This window comes from Miniopterus schreibersii (assembly GCF_964146895.1).
Source record: "Miniopterus schreibersii genome assembly, chromosome: 1".
Taxonomy (NCBI): Eukaryota; Metazoa; Chordata; class Mammalia; order Chiroptera; family Miniopteridae; genus Miniopterus; species Miniopterus schreibersii.
The window spans coordinates 145,001,669-145,021,760 of record NC_138101.1 but is presented as its reverse complement, the minus strand read 5'-3'; the positions used below and the strand labels follow the sequence as shown (position 1 = coordinate 145,021,760).

Genomic DNA, 20,092 nt, shown 5'->3' with positions numbered 1-20,092 from the left:
TGATTCAAAAGTATAGACATTTAAAGTTTTGGTAGATATTACTTGCCACATTTAGCACATACTTAATGCATACATTTGGTCTATGTACTGTAATGTCATATTATATCTTAATATCTAGGAAGCTGGTCATACTACATTCCCCTTTTAGAAATTTCTTTTTGAACCTCGGAATCAACTTTTCTAATGTCAGAGAAAAAACTTGTTGGCATTTTTATTGAGAATTCATAAAACTTAAGATCAACTTACTAGATTATTTTATCTTTTATAATCATTTTAGTAGATTCATGTTTTCCAGGTAAAAATCATATCATCATCACATAATGAAAAATTTACCTCTTCATTGCTCATGAAGAATGTTTTGTGGTAGGGGGATTGAGAAGGCAGCAACTTCATTTTTTTATAAGATTCTTCAAATGGGCAATGGTTTAAAGCTTTAAAAGTACAAAAGGGCCTACAGCAGAAAAATCACCTTCTGACCCCATCCCCCAGCTTTCCTCCCCACAGGCAACCAATGTTCTTTGTCATTTCTTTTATACCCTTCTACAGATATCCCATATACATGCAGGCCAGCACAGCTTCCCTGAGAGTGCTTCTGGTGACACAGTCTCAGAAGCCCAATCAAAATCTGGGCATTAGAAGGTCAAAGAAAAACAAATAGGAGATCCTCTCCTGTGTCTTGTCTCCTTGGTGACTAGGCAAATAGAAATAAAAAAGACATGGGCTCTGAGTCCCAAGATAGTTCCACAACGTCTCTTGTAGGGTATCCCAAACCTGGTAGGCTTGGAAAAGCTTGAGCTCTGGCTTCTGCTTTCATTTATTTTTCACCAACAAATTCTACCTTCTTATCTCTTTCACACAGATGAGTCCCAGACATACATATTCTCTCTACATGTTTATCAAAACAGTCCACAAACATCTAGCAGCTTGCAGCCCATGGTATGTTTAGGGCCTGAGATTTGGGGCTGGATGTGGGACTCCTGTTTGAGGAGTCATCTCTTCAAGAGTCTTTCAGTGTCATCCAGGTAACATCTCAGAGGATCTCTTGAAGTCACTGAAGCCACAGGCTTAAAGGTTTCTTCTGGGCTTCTCCAAGTGGCACATCTTTCCCACTCCACTCCCCACTCCAGCCTGCCAGGCATACCCCTGCTTGGGCCTCCTGGCACAAGAGATAAAGTGAAAATGGTAACTCCCAACAGCTGGTCCAAGAGATACCAGCAGGGAGGGGGTAGGAGAGAAGAAACTTGTCAGGGAGCTCACAAGAGAAGCGGAAGGCAACTCCACTATTTATAGATTCTTAAGCCAACAAAAATACCTCCATCATTTTTTGTTTAGAGGACAGATTCAGAGAGGGAGCCCCAAGCAACAGTTCAAGACAGGCACTTCCTGTGGCCAAGTGGATAAGAGCAGCCTGCATCCATGGGACAGGGTGAGCCAAGCCAACTAACTCTCCATGGGGTTTGCTGGACTGTCAGTAACTCCTCTATCATTGTGTTTTCATTAAAGGAAGTAGCATGGTGGTGGAAGTGATGGCGGTGTGACTATGGTGAGGAGTGGTAGTGGGTGCTGGTAGTGGTGGAGGTGAAGGTGGTGGGGCTATGGAGTGGCAACAAGGTAGATTGTGCTGGTAAGTTCATGGTCATAATTGTGATGGTGGTGGTAAGATGGTGATGATGGTTAACACAGATTTATATTCTTGTCCCAGGATCATCATAACATGACTATTCTCACTAGGTTGTGATACTTATGGGAGATGACACTGGAAAAACATGAGGGTGTCATAACTTCAAGTCTAAATGGAAAAGAAGGGAATTAAGGAATCCAACTAAAAGGGGCAAAGACAGACATAAAGCAAGAAAAGAGGCAGACCCAGAGGATGCAGAAACTTCATGGCCTCTCCACAGGCCTGTTAGCACATTTACAAGTCTTGTGAATGAGAATTGTCTGATAAACTGTTTTAATTTTCTTGGGCCCCCTCCTTGTAGAGTTTTTCTGGGCTGCATGGTGCCATACATTTGGTAGGCTTTTAGATGAAACAGCCAAAATCTTGGGTGAGCTGGTTGTACTCTCTGGGCCTCACTCTTCTCTCACGTATAAAACAAGTGAATTGGACTTAGTGATTTCAAAACCAGCTCTTAAAATTATCTGATTGTGTTCTAAGAAAAACTTAGTACTGGTGAGCAAGATTCTGGATTTTATTCATTGCTTTTGAATCGGGACCAGAAAAGGGGGTCAACAATGAAAACAAACACTGCTCTTGATATTAATAAGTTTCATTTAATGGGACTTATGTGTCTGGCCCTGTGCTACATGTATTACAACAGTTCCCCTTTTTCATGGTTTCAGTTACCCGTGGTCAACTGTGATCTGAAAATATTAAATGGAAAATTCCAGCAGTAAATAATCAATAAGTTTTAAGTTGTGGGCCGTTCTGAGTTGCGTGATGAAATCTCACGCCATGTGCTTCCTGGGATGTGATCAGCCCTTGGTCCAGGGTATTTATGGTGCATATGTTACCAGCCCTTTAGCCACCTAAGAGCCATCCAGGTTATCAAATAAAATTTGTGGTATCACAGTGCTTGCTTTCAAGTAACCCTTATTTTACTTAATAATGACCCCCAAACCATTCACATAACTTTTATTACAGTATATTGTTATAATTGTCTCCTTTCATTAATAATTATTGCTGTTAGTCTCTAACTGTGCCAAATTTATGAATTAAATTTTATCATAAGTATGTATATATAAGAAAACACATAGTATGTAGCAGCAATTTTCAACCTTTTTCTCATAGAACACATAAAACTAATTACTAAAATTCTGCAGCACACCAAAAAATATATTTTTTGCCAATCTGACCAAAAAAAAAAAATAGGTATAATTTTGATTCACTCACGCTAGATGGCTATTGTGTTGGCTGTGTCATTTTTTTATTTGGCAATCTAAGGGAAAAGAGGTCAGTGCCCCTTACTAAATAGTCAGGTTTTGCACTTTTAAAAAATTCTTATAGCACACCAGTTGAAAATCTCTGGTATATAGTATAGGGTTTGATAGTATTTGTTGTATTTGTAGGCATCCACTGGGTTCTTGGCATGTATCCCTCAGGGATAAGGGGGGGACTACTGCATATACATTACTTCATTTAATCTCCACAACCCTGCAAGGAGGAGTGATCATTCTAAGGAAGAGAAAACTGAGGGTCAGAGTAGTTAAGTTACTTGCCTTAGGTGGCACAGCTAGTAAGTAAATTGAGCCAAGGATTTTTGAGCCTTGGTCTCTCTGACTCCAGGTCTCTGTTTTATTTACTTGTCGCAATTACCTAGTCTCCATGTTTTCTCTCTTTTCCACATAGCCCTGGGGATCAAGAGCTGCGACTTCAAGGCAGCAAGAAACAATGAGGAGCACCATACCAAGGACATCAGCTCCAAGCGCCTCATTGTGAGGAGGGGACAGCCTTTCACCATCAGGCTGCACTTCCGGGCGCCAGTCCATGCATTCCTGCCTGCCCTGAAGAAGGTGGCCCTCATTGCACAAACGGGTAAGTGGGGCAGGCCTAGACCCCTTTGGCAGCAGGATTGGAGGGTTCTTTCTCATCACCCCCTCAGAGAACTAAGGGGCAAATGGCCTACATGGTACCTGGTCCTCAAGACGTTTTGCCCACCTAGCAGAGCTGCTGTGAGGAGATAATGTGCATAATAAGCCTTGTTTATTATGATTCAGAAGTTGCTTTGCAACATTATCACTAGGGGTTTTTTTTGTTGCAAATATACCAGTTTTGTAGAAAAGCCTGAATGGGATCTAATCCAGGCTGAATATCACGTTTAGTTGTTCCTATTTATTGAATCTGTACTACATGCCGGATATTAGGCCAATGGCTTTACATGCAATATCTCATTAAGACCTCACATTGACACTCCGAAGCAGGTATTATTGCTATGCCCATTTTATAGACTATGACATACCTAAATGTAGGTCCCTGGACACTGAGAACCTGTGCGCTCCCACCACCCTCTACTGCCTCCCATTAATGGATGGGCTTCTTACTCTCCTCCCAAAACAATTTTTTACCTGCTCCAATTTTGTTATACTCGACTCTGTTATTCCTCAGTTGTGACCAAGAGGTCCAGGTGACCAATTCATGTGTTTGTGACTGCAGGAGAACAGCCTACCAAGGCCAACAGGACCCAAGCCACGTTCGGGATTTCCAGTCTGGGGGACCGCGAGGGGTGGAGCGCGGCGGTGGAGGAGAGAGAGGCGGAGTCCTGGACCGTCTCTGTGACCACGCCCCCAGACGCTGTCATTGGCCACTACTCGCTCCTGCTGCAGGTCTCGCGCAGGAAGCCACGCCTCCTGGGCCAGTTCACCCTGCTCTTTAACCCCTGGATTAGAAGTGAGTTTGGACTGGGTCAGCCTGGGCACTGGGTACTCAAGGCGCAGGATCTGGGCGCAGCCTGCAGCTGCCTCTAGGGGCAGCTCCAGCCCTCGCTCTTGCCGTGTCTGCTTCCTGGATGAATGGACTCTCAGACCCAGGGCCCGGTTTTGGTGTCACCCCTGGCAGAAGCAGCCTGGGGCTTCCCACTGAAAGCAAAGGTTTCTCTCACTACCAAACCCTCGTGTTGGCTCAGGCTATTTGGTCACAGGAGATGAGAGTCAGAGATGGCCCTGGGAGAGCTACCCTTTATTGTAACAGTACAAGGAGCGAGAACTAGAAAGTGCTTCAGGAATGGAGGTGACCTAAGGGATAAACTTCTTTGTTTCCTCCCTGGACTCTCAAAGACTGTCCCCAGGTGAATCCAGGTTTTGTGGAACCTGAGGTTTATATAATTTGGAGAACCCTCTTAAAGAAAAAGAATACAAAATTTTGAATTGTTAAGGCCCCTCCCATGGTCTGAAGGGGGTCTGTGCTAGTGAGGGGCCCCTTCAGCTTCACAGTAAATCTGTTCTGCTTCTCTCCACTTGTGTGTTCTGTTCTTACTACTGCAGATTGCTGGGTCCTCTCCCTACTGAGGGCCCCAAATACCCCACTTGAGTTGTAAATGACAAGGGTGGCCTCCTGTAGCTCAGCACCCAATGGGTGGGCTTCCCTGGGGTCAGGTAACCTCCTGCTGTCCAACCAGTGGCCAGCTCTGGCAAAGCTCAACCCAGGCTGTTGGAACTATTTCTTTTTGTTGTTGTTAATCCTCAATCCTCACCCTAGGATATATTTTTTCCATTGATTTGTAGAGAAAGTGGAAGGGAGGGAGGGGAAGGCAGAGAAAGAGAGAGAGAGAGAGAGAGAGAGAGAGAGAGAGAGAAACATCAGTTGGTCGCCTCTCACATGCACCTGGGATCCAACCCACAACCCAGGTACGTGCCCTTGACTGGGAATCAAACCCTCAACTTTTCCGTGCACTGGCTGATGCTCTAACCACACTGGCCAGGGTCTGATTCCCTTTTTATGTGTCACCTGAATCCCAGTGGGCTCCCTATCTCTACTACCCTTGCCCAGGGTAGGATTCTCCAATCACCCATCGCTCAGATGGCCCTGCCTATCCTCAGTTCAAGGCTTTCTTTGCGGCTCCACAGGGTGGGCAGGTGGAACAATAGATGGGAACTAATATTCATTCATGCTTGGCTTGTAGGGACCTGCCTAAGTACAGCCTCCGTGTGTGTGTAGGGGGGCAGGGGGTGTGTATGGGTGTCTACCTGAGCAGGAGTGAGTTGTTTGCTCTGCTCACTGGGAGGTGATTAGGAGATTTTTCAGAGATTATCTGGGACTCAGTCTCATCTTAGATACTTGGAGATGGGGCTTTCCTAAATTCTAAAGGAAATTTTACATCCTATAATGAAATCAGAGCCCTATTCATAAGCAGCAAACTTTATAAAAGGGAGGCTGCACCCAAGCAGAGAAAAAGAGGATGGTGCCACCTGTGCTCTGGAATGTACTTCCCAGAGCCCTGCAGCACCTGGGCCAAACACCAGTTTGAAGTGACTTCCAAAGAAGTGATGTCCAGCTGACTTCATAGAAAGTACTCAGGATTCGGGGCAGGAGTCAAGGGCTCCTTGTGTATATGGCTCTGATTTTAGGCCCCAGGTTTTTCAGGGCTTCCTGATTTCTAATATCCTACTCTTCTGTTGCTTTGAGGACCCCTTGCCCCAGATAGGTTCCTGGGCGGATGGTTTGGAAATATTTTTCTCCTTCTGGTCCCCAGGAACCAGTCTAACACCCCATCCCCCTCCACCTCCAGCACCAGATGCAGAGAGAGACACTTTGCAAGCAGAGCAGTTCCCCCCACCACTCCCAGCTTCCGGAAGTGGGCAATGGACTCTTCCAAGCCTCTGTCTCCTCCCCAGCCCAACCCTTGGATGAGAACAGCAGAAGAGGCACTAGCAAGAGACTGTGGGAGTCCTAGACCCCTGTGGACACCTCCAGAGTAGAAAGCCAGCATTTTGGCTTTCACTTCGCCAGCCCCACTGCTCCCTCTGACCCTGTTTTGCCAAATGCTGCTCTTCCCTTCTGCTCATCCCTATCAGCCTATGTTGTATTGGCTTTTCTGAAACGCTTTTTTTTTTTTTTAATTGAACTTGTGAGAGAGACATAACAGGCCCACTGGGAAGTTCTCTGGGCTGCTGGCAAATTCTCCTGGGTTAGTAGCACTCTGGCTGCATGTGTCTTCTGGGAACCAGTAAGCTTTTTAAGGTTGGCTTGTTCCTGTCGGCCTGGCTGACCATGAAGGCCACCTTGGCTGACACAGACACTCTGACCCCTTCCCCCTCTCTCCACCAGAGAGGAGACAGGGTCCCCAAGTGGGCAGTGAAAGGAGGAAGTTCTTCTTCAGTCCTCATTAAGCCCAGAGCTGAAGGGGAGACCTGCAGCCGAAAGTGACTGGGCAAGGGGGGCAGAGGCCAGGATGTGGAGACAAGCCTAGTGCCACACATCCCCTCATTCCTGCCTGCACCTCCCTCTCCACAGAGGATGCTGTGTTCCTGGAGAACGAGGCTCAACGCTGGGAGTACTTGCTGAACCAGAATGGCCTCATCTACCTGGGCACCGCTAACTGCATCCAGGAAGAGCCCTGGGACTTTGGTCAGGTATGGGGACCTTCAGAGAAGGTGAGGGGACAGTGATTGCCCCGCAACCTTCAGTGTTCAGGCCAGACAGAGCTGGCGGGTGTAAAAGACCCTGGCCCTGAGGCAAAATGTTTAAGAAATTTCAACCATGTGGTACCTCTCTTTCGTCAGGGCCATATAAGACCATCCTTCACAGCTTCCAGGGTTATCTTCCTAAAGACCACACAAATTAAATCCCTCTGGTAAATCCCCACTGTCTACAGGATGAAAACCAATCCCCTGGCATGACAGCCAGGCCCTTCACAGCCAGGCCACTGCTTTCCTTTCCCCGAGAGCCACCCATGCTCCAGCTCCTGGCCAGCCCCTGGACATGCAGGCTGAATGTTCCCCCTACCTGAAACAGGTTCCCTTCTTTATCTCTTGGAAAGCTCCTACCCATCTTTTAAGACCCTCTGAAAGCCTTCCTCAGCTCCCAAAGGCAGAGTGAATCTCTCTACTGGGCTCTCTGCTCTGGTGGCATCTCTCCTAGAACCCTGGCCGTTGCTGAGACCTGTAGTCTAAGTGGCTAGCTGTCCCCCTCCACTCCTAACTGGGCTTTCGAGAGCAGGAACTGCCTTGCTGTCCTCCGCACGTGGGTCAGAGCTGGCAGGAGCAGTAGGAGTGCACTAAATGGATGAAGATAGAAGTGAAAGAAAACAGCACAGCCCTGGTCTTCAAGAGTTCACACATTATTGGGAGAGTCAGCTAATAGAACAGGCAAAGGATTGGACTGCCAGGCACAGGGAAACAAGGCAAGGGAGGAAGGAGGGAAGCCTGAGTCTAAGAGAAGGACAGGGTGATAGGGCTGAGGTGTGGGATGGAACCCCTTCATCACTGCTCTGTGTGGTCCCTACAGTTCGAGAGGGATGTCTTGGACCTCAGCCTGGACTTACTGAGTATGGACAAGCAGGTGGAGGAGTGGGGCAACCCTGTGCATGTGGCCCGCATTTTGGGCTCATTGGTGAGTAAGGAGGGGAAGTGGGAGCCCTCCAGCAGAGCTGCCCCCTCTATGGCCCTGGGTATCTTCAAAACACAAGTGGTCCCTTCTTCCCAGGGTCCGGGGGATAGTTCCTGGACAAGTGCATGAGTGAGGAGGGGAGGACAGTAATATCCACAGGGGAGAGAAAAGCAAAGGGAGGCGTCATCCTCCAGGGCACAAACCTGAGGACTAAACCTGGCCTGGATTTCCTCAGAGGGGTCCTCCATCCCCTGCCTCCTCCCCCTGCCCAAACTAGGCCTAGGTGTCCGGAAGGGAGGGAGTGGGGTCCATCTTACCCAGTGTTTGCAGCTAAGGTGGTCCAAGGGACTTGTTTTTATTTCTAATTCATTCCTAAGGACATGCAGATCATGAAGATAGCTTAGTGCTTTTCCATTGTTCCTAAAAGTCCTTTCACAGGAGTGATGTGTCCCCATTTCCTCTTGTGCCACTGGACTCCCCTCTGAAGGGGTGGTGAGGGACGGGGCCAGCCTGTAAGGAGGAGAAAGTTTAGGATAAATGGGTCTCGAGACCCCAGGTGCAAACACCCTCAAAGGGATCAGGGCCAGGGAACCCAGCCGCTAGTGAGGGGCCACTCTCACCTCCTCTGTGGCTTTCTTTGCCAGTGTGGTCCACAAACCCCTGACTTCTAGAGGACTTGTTAAAAAGGTGGGTTCCTGAACTCCCCTCAGCCCCCCAGAGATTATAACCCAGTGAGCTAGGGTGGAGCCCCGGAACATGCAGGTTTAACATGGTCCAGGTAATTCTGATGCAGGTGGTCTGTTCCCCACGCGTGGAGAACTGCGATGAGCCCTCCTCACCCCACCCCCGCTTGTCCCTCTTGCCCTCACCTCACCCCCTCACCGCCACCCCACCCCAGAAGCTGACCATCCTGAGACTCACGTAGCATCCACACGCTTCCCCAAACAGCTGCATGCTCTCAAGGAGAAGAGCGTCCTGCCCACCCCGCAGACCACGGCTGACCAGGAAGGGGCCTCAGTGAACAAGCGCCGGGGCAGCGTGCCCGTCCTGCGGCAGTGGCTCACAGGCCGAGGCCGGCCTGTGTATGATTGTCAGGCCTGGGTGTTGGCTGCTGTTGCTTGCACAGGTACAGAGCAGGCTCACCTTGGCTACTGTACAGGGTGCCTTCCTGTTGGGTTGCCCTGTGGTCCCCGACGCGGGAGGGACATCTTCAAAAGCAGGTACTGCCTCCACTCCGCCGCAGCTCCTCACCTCCATCGCATCCATAACTGGCTCCGGTGCACCATCTGGCGAGGAACCAGCTATTTGTTCATGACAGCAACTCCTGACCAGCTTCTGCCCCTTTTCCCCCTCGGCAAAGTTGGGCCCATCTGGTGGACTCAGCTTTCAAAGTCACTTTCGCTCCAAAACTTCCCCTGCGCCTCCCCCAGTGGAGCCAGCGTCCAGTGCTCTGTCACCTCCCCTTGCTGTGTGCTCTGCCTGCTGGGTGACTTGTGTGCACCTCATTTCCTGGCCTTTAGAGGTCCTGTGCCTGGTGTCAGTTCTAACTTCCTGGCGCCTGTGCCCCTCCTTTCCATGGTATCACCTGGCATTTAAGACAGTGCCTGCCCAGAAGAGACACCCAGAACACTAGCAGTGCCCCCAGGCCTCTGCGGTACCCTCTGACTCTGCCCCTTCCATGCAGTGCTGCGGTGTCTGGGGATCCCTGCACGCGTCATCACCATGTTCGCCTCAGCCCAGGGCACCGGCGGGAGCCTGCTTGTGGATGAGTACTACACTGAGGAGGGCCTGCAGAACGGAGAAGGCCAGCGAGGCAGAATCTGGTGAGAAGCCCAAAGGGGATGAAGTAAGTCTCAGACTGGAAGGGCTCCAAGCCCAGGTGCATAACCCCGTGGGAACCCACCACCTTGAGTGGCCCAGGTGCTGAAAGGAGGCTTTCAAGACTCTTGGGGGGCAGGACACTAATGGTCAGTTATGGCATGTGCGCCCCTTCCTGGTGTTGCAGCAGTTTTTACACAGCATCGTCCCATCCGCATGGCCACAACTGCTGTTTCTAGAATCTCTTCATGACTCCTTTGTTTAAACACTTTTGCTACCTTCAGGATCTTCCAGACTTCAACAGAGTGCTGGATGACCCGGCCTGCTTTGCCCCAGGGTTATGGTGGATGGCAGATTCTGTACCCAAGTGCTCCAAAGCAAGGTGGAGGTAAAACCTGGGAGTGGGCTCAGTACCACCCTGGGCTGCACAGAGCTACCTGGGCTGAAGGAGTCCCTTAGAGAGGAAAGGGGAGCAGCGGGTGGTCCAAAGGGGGTCTGAATTCCCTAAAGCAGGAAAAGCAGACAGAAGGATAGTGGCTGGCAGTGGGCTCAAGGGGACAAAGGTGTCAACCATCTCAGCCCAAGGCTGTGGGGAGACTAGCCCATCTCAGAGCAACAGGTGAGAAAGCTGAGCCTCAGTGAAAGGCAGAGGGTGTCAGGAGAGCTGGTAGATGTGCCGGGTCAGGGGCTTGCGATGTGGGACTTCTCAGATTCTGGCTGTGGATGAAGAGAGGATCAAGATAGGTTCAAGCTCAGAGAAGGAATCTTCAGGATCCATAAAAGGATGGTTCTTCCTTTCCCAGGAACAGCACAGTCCACAGAGTCTGGCATATATAAGTGCTCAATAAAGGTGACCTATTCCTATTACATCCATAGCAAAGCTGGCTTAGGAACCCCTGTGTATTGTGTTTCTCTGAGGTTCTACCTGTCCAGTTTCTGAGAGGGCTCCTGCCACAGGCCATTACCAAAATTATTGTCACTAAATGTTGTGTTTCACCTCTGCATGCCCCCTTAGAAACCCTGCTTAGTGCCCACCTCTGACCTTGATCCCTGGGGAGCGAAAATAGGGTTTAGGATGGGAACGGAGGTTGTGGAGATCTGACACAAGCAGAGGTCTGGGCATGGCTCCTCTTGCCAACTGTTCTTTCTCTCCCTCAGTCCTGAAGACCTGTGATCTGGTCCCTGTCAGAGCAGTCAAGGAGGGGACGCTGGGGCTGACCCCCGCAGTAGCAGATGTTTTCACCGCAGTGAACGCCTCATGTGTGGTCTGGAAGTGCTGTGAGGATGGGACACTGGCACTAACCAATTCCAACACTAAGTATGTGGGCAACAACATCAGCACCAAAGGTGTGGGCAGTGACCGCTGTGAGGACATCACTCAGAACTACAAATATCCTGAAGGTACTGGGCAGGAGAGGGCCCTAGGCTTCTCGGCCCCTGAAATGGCAAAAGAGGGGAAGGGATGAGCTGCACAGATGCAGGTCACAGAGGGTTGCAATCCTTTCCCCATCATATAAAACAGAGTTTCTCAACCCCCTTGGACGCTGTTGACATTTTGGTCCAGACAACTCTTTGTTGTGGGGTGCTGTGTGGCATTCCTGGCTTCTCACCACTAGATGCCAGCACCCCTCCACCACCAGCTGTGACAAACAAAAATATCTCCAGACATTTCCAAAAGTCTCCTGAGGGGCAAAATTGGCCCCAGTTGAGAACTACTGCTATAAAACAAGACACTTAGTACTAAGTCCAGCTGCCCAAAGATGTTCTCCCTCTCCCTTGCTTATCCAATCCCTCTCAGCTTGTTCCTCCATATTAGTTAATGGCACCACTGTCTGCCTATTTGTTCCAACAATAAGGTTTGCACTTTTGTCTCTTCCCCCTTTGCTGCCCCATATTACTCTCACATGTGTTCCCTCATCTCCTTCCCCATTTCCTATAGGTAACCCACGGCCTCGTCATCTCTTGTCCACAATATTCCAATGGCCTCCTAACTGGACCCTCCTGCCTGCAGTCTCTCCATCATTATTCCCCTTCCAAACTTTCAGTTTCCAGAATGAGCTTTCTAAGACACAAGTATAATGATGTGTCTTAGAAATTCCAGAATATTCCATGGCCCCCATTGCCCTTGGAATAAGTTCAAATTCCTTCACTTAAGAAGATGGAAGTCTCTTCAAAACTGTCCTCAGGGAGTGTGTGACTTGTCCAAAAGCTGACTCTCCCAACTAGTCAAGGGACAAATCATAGCACTTGAAAAAAACTTGGCTCTTGAGTGAGTTGGAAGGAACATTCTGTGTCTGTGGTGGATGTGCTGAACACAGACTTTTTTTTTTAAGCTAAATATGGCCTTAGAGGTATGCAAAGTTCTTGTGACTTTGGCATTTGAGCAGCAGTGGGTAAATGAATCTTAATCCTGGGCTTTTATTAGAAATATCTATACCTGCTGGGTAAGAGGCCTGCTTTGTTTCTCCATTCTTCAGGATCTCTTCAAGAAAAAGAAGTGCTGGAGAGAGTGCAGATAGAGAAACTGGCACATGGGGAAGACAATGGCATCTATCCTCCCAGTTTTGAGACTGCTGATCCTCTGTACCTGTTCTTGGAAACACCCAGCTCCCTGCCCCTGAGAGGGGATGCCCAGGTCTCCATGACCCTGGTTAACCCCAGTGACCAGGAGAAGGATGTGCAGCTGACAGTTGGGGTGCAGGCGATGTACTACAATGGCATCCTTGCTGCTGAGCTCTGGAGAGAGAAGCTGTCCTTTACACTCAGCGCCAACCTGGGTAACTCTCTATGGCCCTGCCAGATGCCTAAACTACCCAGCTCACACCCTGGGCACACTGCAGCCATAAGGCTCCCCCTGCAGGTCTCAATAGGTAGCTTCTATCTCCTGGTGTTTCTCAACATAATTTTATTGCGCTTCACACAGAAAAAAACATTCCACAATTCTGACTGCAGTAAGTAAACAGACCATAGCGATAGTGTAAAAAGTGTTTGATTAGGTAAACAGAATACAATGGCAGGGGAGCATTGCACCCAGGCTGGAGCAGGCTGCCTCCAAGTAAATCAAACAGCACTGGGTCTTAAAAGATGAGTAGGACAGTGATGGACAAAAAAGTGAGTCATGGGCATTCCAGGCAGAAGGAACAACATGTGCACAGGTTCTTCCTCCCAGATATTCTTATTTAATTGGTCTGGGATGGGGTCCAGGCATTGGTATTTAAAAACAAACAAACTCCCTATGTTATTCTAGGTTTGAAATTTCCTGGACAAGAACAGCTGTTCTCAAACTTTCCTGCAATCAGAATCACCTAGGGAAGTTTTATGCTCAGCCTGCACCCCAGACCAATTACATCAGAAATTCCATGGTTGGAGCCAAACATCAAAAAAAATTATAATTCCTTGGGTAATTTCAATGTGCAGGCAAAATAGAGTCAGCGGAATAGAACTTGTCTACATTATTGCAACAGCCTCCTAATCACCACCCACCCTCCAGTCTCTCCAACGTGTTCCCCTTCTAAAGGGTTGGGGTGGGGAGGGGAGAAGTAGGGGGAGTGGTGTGAGAGCTCAACGAGGCCAGATCATGCAGGAGCTTGTAGGTCATGCTAAGCAGTTTGAATTTTGTTCTCTGGGTAATGGGGAGCTGGTGAAAGTTGTTAACCAGGGAGTTGATATGATCAGAAATTCATTTTAAAAAAAGAACTTTTGGGAGAATGAAATGGAAGGGGTCATATTAGAGTAGTGGTTCTCAACCTCGGCTGCACCAGGGGAACTGTAAAAATACTAATACCTGGGCCTCACCCCCAAAGTCTGATACAACTAATTTGAGGTATGGCCTGGCATTGGGATTGTTTTGTAAAGCTCCCCATGTGATTCTAAGCATCCAATATTGAGAACCACTGGATTAGAGGTTGAAAGGTTTTGTAATAATCAAGAAATGAAGGACAAACTAAACTATCAGCACTTCAAATGAAGATATAGTAAGGAGGTTATAGATTGGACTCGTGAATATATGTATATATGTATGTGGGGGGAGGGGGAGCCTCTAGAATATGGAAAACGAGGAAGAGAAGGTTTGGGGAAAAAGATGAGTTCTATTTGTGGCATGTTGGATCAAGCCCATGACATGGCCAAAAGGCAGCTGGAAACCTAAACCTGGTATTCAAGATAAAGGCCTGGGTTGGAGACCAGATGTGGGAATCCCAGGAGAAAAGCGGTGGCCAAGAGTCATGGCATCAATGAGCTCAAGGCAGGTTTGATTCCCAGTCAGGGTACACTTGGGTTGCTGGTTCGACCACTGGTCAGGGTGTGTGGGGGAGACAACTGATTGATGTTTCTCTCTCTCCACCCCCTTTCCTTACTCTCTAAAAATCAGTAAGAACATATCCTTGGATGAGAATTTTAAAAAAACTTAAAAAGAAGGGCTGAGTGGTAGTCAGCCAGAGACACTGGGTAGAGGGAAGATTTTTGTTTTGCATTTAAGATGAGAGAAAATAAAATCTGCTTACATGCTGAGGAAAATAATCAGCAGAGAGGAAAAGACTGAAGCCTCAGGAGAGATAATTTTTATTTTTTTTTATTTTTTAAATTTAAATCTATTATTGCAGATGTTGACATGATTGCAGATGTCCCCCATTTTTCCCTCCCTTTGTCCACCTCCACCCAGTGAGAGATGGGTTTTAATTGATGGTGCAACCCTTGGGGAAATGAGAGGCAACTAGAATAAGTATAGCTCACATTTATTGGGCACTTATTTGTGGCAAACATGGTTTTCAGTGTTCTATGTGCATTGTCTCATTTATCCTCACAACAACCTTATGAGGCAGGAACCATTATTATCCCCATTTTACAGATGAGGAGACCGAGACACAGAGAGGTTAAATAATTTACTCAAAGTTACACAGCTAGGCACTGGTAGGGTCAGGATGGAGCACAGATTTTAAAAGCAGAGGATTTGACTTGAGCAGGGGGCACACCTCATTCTCCTGGGGGAGCAGTGACAGGCGGGGTAGATGTCAATGTCTGTAGGTTGGAAATGGGAACATAAGCTTGAGAGGATTCCTCAAGGATGAAGGGTGGCTTTGTTTTCTCTGCAAAAGGCAAAGAGAAGCAGAGAATGTGAAGGAATTAAGTCAGCATATATTCAGCAACAGTGTGTAGCAGGGTCTGAGATAAGCACTTCATTTGCAGTTTCTCCTTTAACACAAGCCATCCCACTAGGTGGGCGTTATTATTAGACAGGGAAACTGAGGCCGAGAGAGCTTACCTTGTTCTAGTTCACAGGGACTGTCCTACAACCCCACTGGGGCAGTCTGCCAAGCGCGGTAGTGAAGGGGGGGTGGATGGGCTCTTGGGTGAGTTCAGATTTGAAGTTGCTGAGAGGGATGAGGCATCTTTCTGACTTCCGTGAGATCCCACTCCTTTGCATTATGTGTGTAACCGTTGCTTGTTTCTGGGGTGCACACTCTCAGCCCTTTGCACTCACTCCTCCTGTCACGTGTCCCAGTTAGGAGAATCACCACCAGCCTGTCCTTCTCCTGTTTTGAGCGGAGCCCACCCGAGAACAGCTTCCTCAGACTTACAGCTGTGGCAACACACTCAGCGTCCAGCCTCAGCTGCTTTGCTCAGGAAGACATCGCCATTTGCAGACCATGCCTTGCCATTGAGGTAGGCACCAGTTTCTTCCCAAACTGCTCTCATCTGCTACTACTCAGGCCCCCATTTCAGAAGGAATCGGAGGCCATCACACTTCAGTGCAGGCGACTCTGCTGCAGGATTAGCAGAAAATGCTACATTGAGAGCTCCTTATCTTGAAAGAGATGGTTTCTTACATATGCTATTCAGGTTTAAATCTTCCAACTTCTTTAGGTGGTTAGGTAAAGGTTTCTCAAGTTGGTCCTTCCCGGTTGCTGCCTCCATACTTTATATGGATAATAGCCTATGTTTATTTAGCACTTTATACATAGGCCAATGTATTTTCACCTCATTTCTTTTCATTCAAAAGCCCTGTGAGGTGGAAATTTTCCCATTATTCAGATGAGGAACCTGTCCTAGAGAGCAACATGTTCAAGATCATAAAAATGGGACATTTTAGAGACTTACGGGTCTTAGTCTGGTCATCTTTCCACGTCTACCCTGGCCAAAATGAATGTGATTTGGTCTTTGCCCTCACAGAGGTTGTGGTTGGGTAAGGGAGATACATTTGGTCTTCTATGTAAGTGCTTTAATAGAGCCACAAAGTCACTATAGGGTAAGTGAAGTAAAGGGGATTAATTCCATCTGATTAGTTTGAGGAAGACTTCATAAGGAAGATGGCATTTATACTGGGCCTTGAAAAATGGGTAAGCTCCCAATGTAGAGGTGGGGAAAGGCCACTGCAGGCAGAAGGGGCCCAAAGGCAGGGAGCCTGAGGGGGTGTGCTGGGGATGGGAAAGTACCAATGTGGCTTGGATGTTGTTTAGTCAAGGGGAGAACAAATGAGGTTGGAGAAGTGGGTTGGGGCCAGACCATGAAGGGCTCTGAATGTCAACTGAAGCTACATTCCAAAAACAATGGGAAACCCTCCAAGATCTCTAAGTGGGGAGAGGTACCATCAGAGATGGTCTGTGATGGATCAAGGATGAGTAAATGCAGGAAAACCAGGTAGAGGGATAAAGAAGTCAGCTGTGGTGTTTGGGTCAGGATGGCAGAGATAGAAGAGCAATGGCAGGGAGGGTGCCCAGGACAGGAGGGAGTGACTGTGTCTCTTCCCACAGATGCCAGAGGCAGCAAAGCAATATCAGCCTCTTAAGGCTTCCGTCAGCATCCATAACTCCCTAGATGCCACCATGAAGGACTGTGTGATCTCCATCTTTGGAAGGGGGCTCATTCACAGAGAGAGGAACTACAGGTAAGAGACCACAGACTTCTCATCCCACTGACACATCTCAAATGGTAAGAAAGGCTGGAATCAAAGGTTAATAATTGTACTTGTGCTGTGTACATGGACACACAGCAAATATGCCCTTAAGTAGAACTAAGGGATTAGGGTCTGTTTCATCCCGAGGACACCATGTGTACAGGGGGACAGGAGGGAGGGAGGCTGTGTGCTTCTTAGGCACCCACCTGACCCTGGCTGCTGCCCCGATCATGCAGGGAGAGTCTCAATATTGCTGGTGAATGCAGGTGAGAGGATTAGGGCTGGCATTAGAGAATATCATGGGGAAGGTAGGCTGCCTCTCGAAAGCTTCATTCTACTAATGCCCACCACAATATTGAATTTTGTTTAAATATTCTTTTATTCCTATTCCCTACTCCCATTCCCACCACCCTTCGTATCCTTTTGTTAGTATATATAAAATGTACACTGTTTCTTCATGAGCCTGACCAAGAGGGAAAGGAAAAGAGAGAGGGAAACATCAATGTGAGACAGTGATATGTTGCGTCCCACATGTGCCCCAAGCAGGGACTAAACCCGAGAGCGGGGTATGTGCCCTAACTGGGAATCTAACCCACCCTTCAGTGCACGGGACAACACCCAACCGAGCCACACTGGCTAGGGCATGAGCCTGCATTTTTAAGCTATATGAATGTTATACTTAATTCTTTTTCTTACTTTTCACTCAGATCTGTTTTTAAGATTCATCCACATATATCCAGTCCATTGTTTCTGCTACACAATACACAATGCACATCCCCTGCTTCCTACCACTCTTCTCAGTGATGGGCACCCAGAGTGCCTCCAACTCTCGGACACCACAAATACTGCTGCAATGAACATCCCCACACATGTCCCCTTATGCACTTGTTTGAAACTTTGGTGGGGGAAGAAAGGATATGTGTCCAGGAATGGAATTGCTGAGTCATAGGATGTGACCTGGTTTGAGCAGGTACTATCAGATTTGTTTGCAGAATGGCTACAGGAGCCTCACTCTCCCCAGCACTCCACGATGGCTTCTATACTACTACTATTCCTCCACTCTTGGCAATACTCAACTTTCTCGTTTTTCCAGTCTAATAGAAATAAGGTAATATCTCATTATTGTTTTAATTCAACTCTTCATGTCTTTGCCTTTTCCATTTCCTCCTCTGTAAGGTTCTTTGACCACCTTTCTTTTGGTGTTCTTGCTTTTTTCCCTTGATTTGTAGGTGTTCCCTGTATAGTCTAGGTATTAGTCCCTTGTTGGTTTTAAATGTTGCAAGTATCTTCTTTCATTATCTCTCCTCTCATTATGTCCACTGAATCCTTCATTGAATATACAATATACAGTTTAGAGTTCATGATGATTACTTTTATTGTCCCTAAGGTCCTGGTAGGTTGTCTGGTACTGAGCCATTGCCTCAACTTCATGAAATTCAATGAGGCATTCTTGCCAGCAAGTTCAGAGGAGGGACTGCCAACATTTAACCAGACTTTTGTGGTCTTCCAAATCAATTGTGAGGCAAAGCACCTCAAAGAAAATCTGTACCATTCCCTTGGTCACCATAAGGTCCACAGGCAGGCCAGGAGGCTGCTGAGAGGGCTCCAAACACCACTTGTTGACATACTGACATCTCAAAATACCTGCCATACCTGCTGCATTTAGCAGTGTGAGGGTTCCAAAGCTATAGCTTTTCCAAACACACCCCAATACTGTTACCATGACTGGGACCATACTGAAGTCACAGGTGATTAAAAAAACAACAGCCCAGCCAGCATGACTCAGTGGTCAAGTGTCAACCCATGAACCTGGAGGTCGCGGTTTGATTCCCAGTCAAGGCACATGCCCAGGTTTCGGGCTCGATCTCCAGTGGGGGGTGTGCAGGAGGCAGCCTATCAATGACTCTCTCTCATCACTCATGTATCTCTCTCTCCCCCTCTCCCTTCCTCTCTCTGAAATCAATAAAAACATATTACAAAAAAAAACACACAAAAACAACAGACGCAGCTTGGAAGCCCTTAGGATTTCTCAACAATGAAATTGCTTACCATAGGGAGGCTCCTGTCTTCTACCCCCTTGAAACCTCATTTCAACACCAAGGTACTTAGATGTTTATTTCATTACGATCCACCTCTTCAAGTAGGGAAAGATCAGTCACTGGGACCAGCAAAGCAATGAACCTAGGATAGAACTAGCACCTGCTTTTTCCTTTATTTTAGATTAGGTCCCGTGCGGCCTGGAAACACCTTGTGCACCCAATTCTGGTTCACACCGACAAAGGTGGGGCTCCAGCGGCTCAATGTGGAAATGGACTGCAACATGTTCCAGAACCTAACCAACTACAGAAGTATCACTGTGGTAGCCCCTGAACTTGCAGCTTAAACGGCCAGCTCCAACATCATTTACCTCAACTACCCCATTGTATCTATGATCAATAACCAAATGTGCTGGAAGGGAAACTTTGCTTATCAGACAAATGAATCTCTGTTCATTTAGTTGGGCAGAAGAGTGACTAAGATCTGGGGATCTTTCTGATTCCCAGAAATCAATAGAAAAGACATTCATATTTGTCACTCCTGCTTAAGGCAGCCTCATGAAGACTAGTTGTCTTAGAAACTACTGGGCTTGAGTGATAAAAGGAAATCTTTAAAAAGGTACTCAGATAAGTACATGCAGATTTTTCTGGTTCAGGGTTTTCATAACCGTTTTAGTGCTCACTAACACATTCATTAACTTATAGGTAAGGATAAGAACCTAACATTTAAATCATTAAATCATTCTTATATTTCCGATGAAGTGGGACAATATTAGCTAAAATGAATTTTTAGCTAATCCTAAGAATACATTGGTTACTGCTATCCCTGACCATTATTATCCTTAAAGTCTCAAAGATAACTGACCAAAGTTAAATACAGAACAGAGGACCTGAGAGTAGAATGTTCTTCTAGATTCAGCTATGGATAAATTTTATGTGAGTTCTATATCTACTAAGTATCCCACAATTAAAGTCTGATGTTAATAACGTGAATTTGGTCTAGGAGAGGAATATGAAAATTATTAAGTATATAGAAAATTGGCCCTGTAAGAAAGAATAAAAGAACTGGACTCCTTTTGTACAAAATTATGATTCTTTTGTTTGCATTATTTTGTTGCTTTGGCACTTTCTCAGTTTGAATTTAGTTCTTTTTCTTCATGACATTTGTTAAAAATACAGAATGCACTTTACTGAGGTAAATTAAAACTCCTGACTTAGGAACCTCAATGTCAAGTACTCACTAGTTGCTCAAAAGAATGGCTGCTGCTTCTGTTTATACTTAAAGAGACATCAGAAGGGCAG

The 20,092-nt window shown here is 47.1% G+C and overlaps 1 protein-coding gene across 2 annotated transcripts; it reads left to right on the top strand.

Annotated features, from left to right (window-relative positions):
* The first annotated feature begins 1,261 nt into the window (after positions 1–1,261).
* On the top strand, positions 1,262–19,872 carry EPB42 (erythrocyte membrane protein band 4.2). 2 transcript variants are annotated; one of them, XM_081120420.1, is made up of 13 exons: positions 1,262–1,426; positions 3,350–3,535; positions 4,154–4,387; positions 6,950–7,068; positions 7,943–8,047; positions 8,993–9,170; positions 9,729–9,867; positions 10,147–10,250; positions 11,021–11,263; positions 12,340–12,639; positions 15,363–15,523; positions 16,612–16,745; positions 18,975–19,872. In XM_081120420.1, exons 1-13 carry the CDS (start codon positions 1,417–1,419, stop codon positions 19,135–19,137), a joined length of 2,076 nt encoding a protein of 691 aa, XP_080976546.1. In that variant the 5' UTR covers positions 1,262–1,416; the 3' UTR covers positions 19,138–19,872. The 2 variants fall into 2 exon arrangements, with proteins under 2 accessions (XP_080976546.1, XP_080976547.1); XM_081120421.1 differs by having other exon boundaries at positions 1,339–1,426; positions 10,147–10,244; positions 18,975–19,226.
* Positions 19,873–20,092: the final 220 nt, after the last annotated feature.